Here is a 10362-nt window from a genome sequence, read left to right on the forward strand (position 1 = left end):
TAAAAATATAAGAAGTTATCAACAGATTAAGGAACAAAGGCAGAAAGAGAAAACTGATTAGAACCCAATATCTTTCATAATAAAGAAGAGGTAGTGATACTAGATGGCAATATCTTTCATAATAAAGAAGAGGTAGTGGTACTAGATGGCATACGTTCTGTGTCTGTGTGTGTGCAGAGATAGGACTTTAGTGTTACATAGGGCCAAAAACTTCAACTACCAAAAAAATAAAACGTGGATTTTTGTCAAAATAATAAACTTTTATGCTCTTCCCAACCTAAGGATATATTTATATATATAGACATGACCATAAAACAACATATTCCAAAGTGACTGCTTCCAATTTGAAGCATGGAGGATGGTCTCACGGTCTTTGACCAAAATTACTTATGAAATTCATGAATCTTATACTTGTAATGAAGCAAAAGGCATCTACTTTTGTGCTGTGGCCCCACCTGGTGCCTGGTGTACAAGAAGGACGCTGTGATTGGCTTAACAGATGATGTCATAACAAGGGTGATGCAAGGCAACCCAGTAACAGGGGCAGGTAGCCATTCTTGCATAATAAGCTATATTCAGACTATGCTGACATTCCAGAAGTTTCTGCCCAGAGCTTAGGAATGTTGAAACTGCTACACTATTAGAGAAGAGAAGTGCTGCCATTTCAGAAACAGTGATAGACTGACTTTGCATAAACATCACCCAATTCAGACAGGCAACATCATTCAGCATCATGAACAAACTACAAAGTGATGATGATGCCAGATATCATTATAAATATGTTACTGAACTGCTACTACCAGCTGCTATCATCATTAGCTGTGGTTGTGCTGTCTGCACTAAGTGCATTCCAGCAGGTGACCCACCCGCTAGACAATTTCTACCCCTTGTCACATGTCTGCCTTGGGGTTTCATGCTCCATGCTTGTGCCACTTAGCTACCATACCCTCTGCTAGCAAACTCTACAGCTGTGTGGTTCCCTGTGTGGGCATATTCTGGTCCTGTTCCATACCTTGTGTGGGCAAATTCTGCTGCTGTTTGAGACCCCAAGAAGGCACATTCTGTCACTGATTGACGTCCTGTGTGGGTAAAATTCATCACTACAAGCCCCTGCTGTCCACCCTGAGCCCACAGTTTGGCTCTGTATGCTTTGGTGCCTCCCATGCTAAGCTGTGTATCAGTACCAGTTTAGTTTGACAGCCTCCTCCAGCCAGGTCATGCTATCCTGCCTTGCGTCTGTGCCACACACATAGTATGAACTGCTGCCTGCTACACCAGGGGTAGCACTGCATGCTGGCCATGACATAAGGCCACCTTTTGATTTAAGCATCCTACACTGACTGCGACCAGTCTGCAACTTGGGGCTGCTGATCACCACTTAGTAGCACCATATTTCATGTATTTTACCACAAAAAATGGAAATTAGCATATGGTGTCAGTGGCTGGAAGTTCCCAGGCAAAAACTTGAGCCACCAAGTGCTAGTTTTAGTTGCCACAGTGGGCAACTTGCATGTCAGCAGTGGGGATGAAATGATAATGAGGACAGCATGACACCCAGTCCCTGAGGGGAGAAAATCTCCCACCCCAGCCAGGAATCGAACCCGGGCCCCCATGCATGGCTCTAAGAAAGGTTAGTTAGAATCTACTGTGAAAACCAAGGATCTGGGTCATTGTAATAAATATTATACAGGGTGTTACAAAAACGTACAGCCAAACTTTCAGAAAACATTCCTCACACACAAATAAAGAAAAGATGTTACGTGGACATGTGTCCGGAAACGCTTACTTTCCATGTTAGAGCTCATTTTAGTTTCGTCAAAATGTACTGTATTTCCTCGATTCACCACCAGTTGGCCCAATTGAAGGAACATAATGTTTACTTCGGTGCTTGTGTTGACGTGCGACTCATTGCTCTACAGTACTTGCATCAAGCATATCAGTATGCAGCATCAACAGGTTAGTGTTAATCACAAACGTCGTTTTGCAGTCAGTGCAATGTTTACAAATGCGGAGTTAGCAGATGCCCATTTGATGTATGGATTAGCACAGGGCAATAGCCGTGGTGCGGTACGTTTGTATCGAGACAGATTTCCAGAACGAAGGTGTCCCAACAGGAAGATGTTCGAAGCAATTGATCGGCATCTTAGGGAGCACGGAACATTCCAGCCTATGACTCATGACTGGGGAAGACTTAGACTTACAAGGACACCTGCAATGGACGAGGCAATTCTTTGTGCAGTTGACAATAACCCTAATGTCAGCGTCAGAGAAGTTGCTGCTGTACAAGGTAACATTGACCACGTCACTGTATGGAGAGTGCTACGGCAGAACCAGTTGTTTCCGTACCATGTACAGCATGTGCAGGCACTATCAGCAGCTGATTGGCCTCCACATATACACTTTTGCGAATCGTTCATCCAACAATGTGTCAATCCTCATTTCAGTGCAAATGTTCTCTTTACGGATGAGGCTTCATTCCAATGTGTTCAAATTGTAAATTTTCACAATCAACATGTGTGGGCTGATGAGAATCCGCATGCAATTGTGCAATCACATCATCAACACAGATTTTCTGTGAACATTTGGGCAGGCATTGTTGGTGATGTCTTGATTGGGCCCCATGTTCTTCCACGTACACTCAATGGAGCACGTTATCATGATTTCATACGGGGTACTCTACCTGTGCTGCTAGAACATGTGACTTTACAAGTACGACACTACATGTGGTTCATGCATGATGGAGCTCCTGCAAATTTCAGTTGAAGTGTTCGTATGCTTCTCAACAACAGATTCGGTGACCGATGGATTGGTAGAGGCGGACCAATTCCATGGCCTCCACTCTCTCCTGACCTCAACCCTCTTGACTTTCATTTATGGGGGCATTTGAAAGCTCTTGTCTACACAACCCCAGTACCAAATGTAGAGACTCTTCCTGCTCATATTGTGGATGGCTGTGATACAATATGCCAGTGTCCAGGGCTGCATCAGCACATCAGGGATTCCATGCGACGGAGAGTGGATACATGTATCCTTGTAAACGGAGCACATTTTGAGCACTTCCTGTAACAAAGTGTTTGAAGTCACACTGGTACATTCTGTTACTGTGTGTTTCCATTCCATGATTAATGTGATTTGAAGAGAAGTAATAAAATGAGCTCTAACATGGAAAGTAAGCATTTCCAGACACATGTCCACATAACATATTTTCTTTCTTTGTGTGTGGGGAATGTTTCCTGAAAGTTTGGCCATACCTTTTTGTAACACCCGGTATATTGGCCAAAGCACACAAACTATACAAAAACAATACAATGAATGCAGGTAGCACATACTGTATTCTTCACCTGAATAAATCTGCAGTGACTAAGTATTACATCTCCGCTCACTACTCTATTAATTATGAACACTTTCAAAAACTGGCCACCATCACATCTTTGCGGGTTTGTGAGGTTAAGGAAGCATTGAAAAACAACTCACAGAAAATATAAGCAATCAATATGAGAGTTTCAAATTAGACAATTCCAGTACTTGGATTCTGCTTGTATCTCTTATATGCTGTCATAGTAATTTCTCTTATGAATCTAGAACACATCACAATTTGGCTGAGTGAAGAATGGATGGGTAAGATTTATTGCCCTGAATCTTCCACCTTCAGTTCTATTTTAAATTATGGTTATTGCATTTTTTGATGAATTCCTTGTATTATGATACTGGAACCTTAAGGAACCGCACAACAGTGAACTCAGAAGTCAATGGAAGACACTCCATGCCAATGACTATAGGATTTATAACTGAAATGTCAGGAGAAATATGTTGGAAAATTACGAAACAATTAATTGCACAAACTGTTTCACTGATTGCTCTATAATAGTGTGGCCTGAATGAATCATTGAAATGAAATAGTTGTTTTCAATTACTTTGAGATCATTTGCAGCCGTTAATGAACCGCATCTTCCCAAACAACGGTGGAATTTTTGTGGCTGACAATGTGCCATGTCACCAGGCCACAATTGTTTGCAGTTCAGTTGAAAAACACTTGTGGCCAATTTCAGCGAACGATTGGGCCACCCAAACTGCTCAACGTGAATGCAATAAAACATTTACAGGACATAATTAGGAATTCAGTTCCTGCAAAAATCTTGCACTGGCAAAATTTTCACCTTTATGGTTGACTACAGAGGCAACATGGCTCAGTATTTCTGCAGGGGACTTCCTATGATGTGTTGCATCCACATGAGATTTACCTGCTGCAGTACACTGGGCAAAAGCAGGTCTGAAACAATATTAGGAAGTATCGCATGACTTTGGCCACCTCAGTGTAAAGTTAAGTGTAGGAGCACATAAAATTTCGTGACATTTACTTCAACAATACTGTGTCACATGTAACGTCAAAATTATTTAAGCAGGAATCAGTTGACAAACCATTTTATGTGGATTATTTGAATCTGCTAGTATTGTCTAGTATTACAGCTTAATGTGGAAGTAATTCATCAGAGATTATTGTCACTGAAATTGATTTCTTATGTTCTTTTTTTAAGTAGTATACTTTTCCTTAAACCATTCTTATAAAATAATTTTAAGTGCACTGTAGGCAACAAAATCACCTATTTTTGGACTGTGTTGAAACATCTGAGGCCAAGATATTTGTGGCCTGTTATGAACATTAGAAGCCTATTGTAGGGCAAATCAACTGACTGCCCAGTCCCTGTGTTTTCTTTCTGTATGGACATCTTAAGGTTAAAATTATTTAAATTCTCCTTAATACTGAGAAGGTAACTATATATATATAGAGGCTAGGAAGTGTCATAATATTAAGATCTTTGAAGTGAGTTTTACGTGCTTCTCTTAAAACTTGTTACTATAAATCTCATAGCCTCCTTGTTGCCTCCTGAAAACAATTTTTGAGTGAAAGCAGTTACCCCGTAGAAGAATTCCACAGGTAAGGTGAGAGTGGAAAAATACAAAATACGTATATACCAGTAAGGTTTCGCTTTCATTGTTCCTGAATTTGTGCATCAGATAAATCACTCAAGACAGTATGGAGCACAACTTTTCTGTGTTACTCACCTAGGTGAGTTTCTGGTCAGTGTAGAGACCGAACAGTTAGATTATTTTGTTATCTTCACTGGAGACACTACAACTGATAACAGTATCTTTAGTTTTCTTATAATTAATTTGCAGGCAATTTGCCTGGAACCAACTAGCATATCTGTCCATTGCTATATTTATATTATGTCACAGCTTCTCTATATAATCAAATTGTGTAATTAGAGTTGTATCATCTGCGTATAATAGTGACTCGTATGGCAAGAATGAGGGGAAAGGACAAAGTACTGAGCTCTTTGGCATACCTTTTGCAGCAGATAACCAGTCTAATATTTGATTATAGTTACTAAATGTCCTATGGCTCAATAAGGTGAAGAGCATTTCTTCCAGCTCTGCAGAACCAGCACTTTATGATAAGTCCACTGTGGGAGACAGTGTTAAGAGCTTTTCTCAACTCCAGAAGAGTTGTACAGATTGTTTCTTTACACTCATAGGAAACTATGTTGTGAAGAGTTAAGTAGGTTATTTTCCTCAGAATGCTGGTTCATGTGTTTGTGCATACAATTTGCTCAGGTACAGAGTGTGCCAATTATGCCATTACTTCATTTCTTGAGGTTTATAACACCAGTTCAATTTTCTAAATTTTTGTGATATTTGGGACAATATGAGTAATCTTTTCTACCAATAACCATAAAAATTTCTTTGTTGACTTATAATTTGTAAACCATCACAAATAGTAGCCAATTGTGTGAATTTGCTACTTGCATCATGTGTATGGCATCATAATTTTGGTGTAATGGATTTTAAAGTGAAAACAGAGGTGTAAGTAAGAGGAGGTATAATTGATGTTACAGTGAAGGAGGCAAAATATCTTTCTCATTCTCCTTACACATGTTCAATACAATGCCTCCCCACAGCTGAACTAAACAACAATCAAACGTATCTTTCACCAACATTCATGTCACTGTACTGGCTAGTACCCTCCGTAGACCTGTATGTTGAATGGGTGAGATTTAGACACCTGTTTTGACTTCTAGAGTCTGATAATCTGTGGATTCCCATCACAGAAAGCAATTGCTGGAATGATTTCACAACTGGATTCTTTCACTTTCCTAGTAAATTCTACATCTCAAATCATTTATGCACTCTTCAAATCATCATAGAGTTTGTAGTGGATAAAGTACCAGTATCATTTTACTCGTTTATTGTTCCATTCCCAATTAATATGTGGGCAGAATGACGTTCAATATGCCATTTAGTAGACAGGAATTTATCTAATGTTGCTGTCATGATTGCTATGCTAGGTAGTTTTGCAACATTTAAAACTTTTCTAGTTTCATTTCAGAACTCATCTTCACAGATTTTTAAAACTTGTGAGCCTCTCATGAAGGTTAATGATAATTTCTGTGATGACCTCTTGCAGACTACTCAAGCTTGTGAGTGATTCAAAACTTTGCTTTTAATGTTCTGTATCTTCTACATAACTCAGTTCGAACAAACTACAAATGACCAAAAATACAGTACCACTGAATGTATATGTTACTGTATTACTCTCATAACTTTGACATTGATAGAACATGACTAATTTTTAGGGTGTTTTACACAAACACTGAATTCAATGCAGTTTAATCAATCTCTTCAATGACAATACACAACTATTCACATCATCTACTAGCTCCACAAGTCAGTTTTCAACTACAAGTAACATAAAATTCCAAGTGCTGCACCATTCAGTACTCTGCAAGCACAATATCATGCTTCACACAGAATAATGAAGTTGACACATTTATCTCATAAGTTAATAAGATTACAAAAACACATTGAATATTATGTACAGAGCCCTTTTGTGATTATTATTGCCAGTGAAATTACCAATCGCATACCAAAATATATTTGAAGGGTTAGTCTTAAAATGTTTGCATAGTTTCAAGGTAGATGCTGAGTCCTATGATTCTAATACTGTCCATATTATGAAACAGAGGTAGCAACTGCTGAGATAATCCTGTTATGTAAGCTGCGCAATATGTGGACAGATTCACAGGTAACAAGAACCCATTTCCTCCAGTCCATTGATGAGATGGCTTCTCCTTCAAGAGTGCCTTTTAATCAATAAATAAACTGTCACCCATTGTGGATCATTAGCTACTGACATCTCAAAGTGCTTGTTTTCACAAATCTAGATTTTGTTTATCTATTGTATCCTTAAGTTAATGCAGGGAAATTTTGGTATGCTTCCTCTCTAAAGAAAACAGCCAATGGCCTTCCCCATCCATCTCCTATTGGAATTTATAATCTGTTTCACTGTCAATGGGCCATTAAATGCTAGTACCCCTATTTTCCTTCCTTATTTTGTAAATGATGTTTCAGGTATTTAACAACTTTTCAATTGAACCATATGGTAAAATCAAGTTCTGTTCCTGCTAATAAAAATCAGGAGCAGCTGCTGCTCTGATTCAACATGTGTAAATGAGGCAATGTTAAGTAATGAATCAGTTAATGAGTGATTTGTGTATTCTTTAAGTAGTTGGATGTCTGTTAAAGATGAAATGTTGCTGGGATGTACCTCAACTTACAAAACAGCCAAGCAAGGGGATAAAATCTGTTATGTCACTTCATGTAACCATTTCAAAATGACTGATAAAATGAATGAATTGTCTGAAATAGCCTGCCTTTAATCCCAAAACAATTTACTGAAGGTACATAGAAGAGGAGTGTGGCAGCAAAATTGTTTCTGCTTGCACTTTAAGAACAGAGAATGACTCGTGTGTGACAATGTGCTACAATTTAGAAGAACAGTCACTAATCGCTTCTCAGTTTTATTAAAAAATCATTTTGTGCTCTGAGACATGATTTTATACATATGACTCTTAAAATGAAGAACAAGTGAGAGTGGAAGACTCGCATGTCAACCCAAGATAAGAAAGCAAAACAGGAAAGAACTAACACTGTTTTGTTTTCTTTGTTTCTGGTGTTGAGGGGATATGTTCACTACCAATTTGTTGCCCAAGCTACCACACTTAACGAGCATTAACACATTCACTTGGTTAAACAACTAAGGCTTACATTTTAACAACCAAAATTAGGATTCTACACCACATAAACGCTCCTAGCTACAGAGTAGTGTGACGTAGTGTTTAGCAAAAAAGGAAAAGAAAAGGTCCTTTGCTATTCTCCTTGCTGCCCAAAATGATATAACCCTAGAAAGGGGCATTTTTTAGATTGAATAGCTGAAGCACATCTTATTGGAGACACTATTCAGCAAAACTGTAGGTAACTACTACTGTCACTGGGAATTGCTTTTGTGATAACCAGGCCAAAAACTTCTTGCTGTATGGGTACACTACTATGCTGCATGAAGAAACTCTGGAAACTTTTATATTTACTTGTGCGACAGACATGCAAATAAGACAATAACCATAACAGATGGCCTTACAACTCAGAAACTAGCCATTTATGGTCTAATTTTAATTTAAATATTTCTTCTTATTTTTGCACAAGTAATCATGTCGTAAAGTCTTACCAACTATTTTGTGTATGTTCCACACTATAAGCAGACCTGACATAAAATCTAACGTGTTGCATTCAGTAAATTTAATACACTCTCTGCACAATTTCCAGAGGAATGAAGTTGTGTTTTGGTACTGCATCTTGTACAGAATTAGGAAGTAGCTTCTGTTTGGTTGTGATGTCTTACCCTGTACAGGATCCATGCTTGTGGGTAGAACCAATTGTAGCTGCACCCTCTGCTGAGCCACCCTCATATGATGTTCTGCTGGTGCTGCACAGAGATTCTACTGTATACATGCTTTTCAGTGGGATGGGGAGAGGCCCCCACTGTGGAGGCAGTGAGGGGTCCAACTGGGATGGGGGTAGAGACTGCCTAACACCAGCTGGCCACAGCCCTGCTTGCTCCTCCCTGCAACAGCACAAACATATACATGTCACTCTGCAGCTCTGCCCCTTAAATAAGTGTCACATACAGTAATGTTGATACACTCTCTGCACAATTTATGGAAGAATGAACTTGGCACTTCCTGTTTCAGAATTTCACCTTTGACAAAATTGGCTAGGATCTTCTGTTTGGTTGTGGTGCCTTACCCTGTATAGGAGCTTTGCTGGTGGCGAGACACAATCGTAGCTGCACACTTTTCTGAGCCATCTTCATATGCTGTACTACTGCTGCAGCATAGGGACGCTGCAGTATACGTAACTTTTGATGCAGTGGGGACAGGCATTGGCAGCATATGCCATGAGGGAACCAATGGGGCTAGAGGTGCAGGCTGCCTTACACCAACCTGCCACAACCCAGCTTGCTCCTCCCTGCAACAGCACAAACACACCTATGACACTCTGCAGCTCTGATCCTAAACTAAATTTTCACATCCAGTAAATTTGATACTCTCCCTCCACAATTTCTGGATCAATGAACTTGCCACTTTCTGTTGTGTTATTGCATCTTGCATAAAATTAGCAAGAAGCCCATGTTTGGCTGTGGTGCCTTACCCAGTATAGGATCCTTGCTGGTGGGTAGATCCAATTGTAGCTGCACCCTCTGCTGAGCCATCCTCATATTGTGTACTGCTGCTGCTGCACAGAGATCCAGCTGTATACATAGCTTTCGGTGGGATGGGGAGAGGCCCCAGCTGCTCCGGCAGTGAGAGGGCCAACTGGGATGGAGGTAGAGGCTGCCTAACACCAGATGGCCACAGCCCTGCTTGCTCCTCCCTGCAATGGTACAAATACATCCATGCCACTCTGCAGTTCTGCCCCTTATCTAAATTGTCACATAAAGTAATTTTGATAGACCCTTTGCACAGTTTATGGAAGAATGAACTTGCCACTTTATGTTTTATAATTTCAACTTGCACAAAATCAGCAAGGAGCTCCTGGTTGGTTGTGGTGCCTTACCCTGTACAGGAGCTTTGCTGGTGGGGAGACACAATTGTAGCTGCATGCTTTTCTGAGGCATCTTCATGTGATGTTCCGCTGCTTTTATATAGGGATTCTGCAGTATACACAACTTTTGATGCACTGCGGACAGGCACTGGCAGCATATGCAATGAGGGGCCCAATGATGCTAGAGGCGGGTGCTGCCTAACACCAGCCTGCCACAGCCCAGATTGCTCCTCCCTGCAAAAGCACAAATACACCTATGACACTCTGAAGCTGTGATGCTAAACTAAAGTGTCACATCCAGTCAATATGATACTCTCTTTCCACAATTCGTGGATGAATGAACTTGTCACTTTGTGTTGTGGTATTGGATCTTGTGCAAATTGGCAAGGAGCCTCTGTTTGATTGTGGTATCTTACCTTGTAC

General features: G+C 40.1%; 1 protein-coding gene across 1 annotated transcript in view; it reads right to left on the reverse strand.

The window, feature by feature from the left end:
• Nucleotides 1-8931, reverse strand: part of LOC126299144 (uncharacterized) — a 44484-nt gene extending 35553 nt beyond the window's left edge. The window contains exon 1 of the mRNA XM_049990912.1: nucleotides 8738-8931. Coding sequence (XP_049846869.1) covers nucleotides 8738-8847 — 110 coding nt within the window. The 5' untranslated portion in view covers nucleotides 8848-8931. The remainder of the gene's footprint in view (nucleotides 1-8737) is intronic.
• Between the last annotated feature and the right edge of the window lie 1431 nt (nucleotides 8932-10362).

Source organism: Schistocerca gregaria, chromosome X (genome assembly GCF_023897955.1).
Source record: "Schistocerca gregaria isolate iqSchGreg1 chromosome X, iqSchGreg1.2, whole genome shotgun sequence".
Lineage (NCBI taxonomy): Eukaryota > Metazoa > Arthropoda > Insecta > Orthoptera > Acrididae > Schistocerca > Schistocerca gregaria.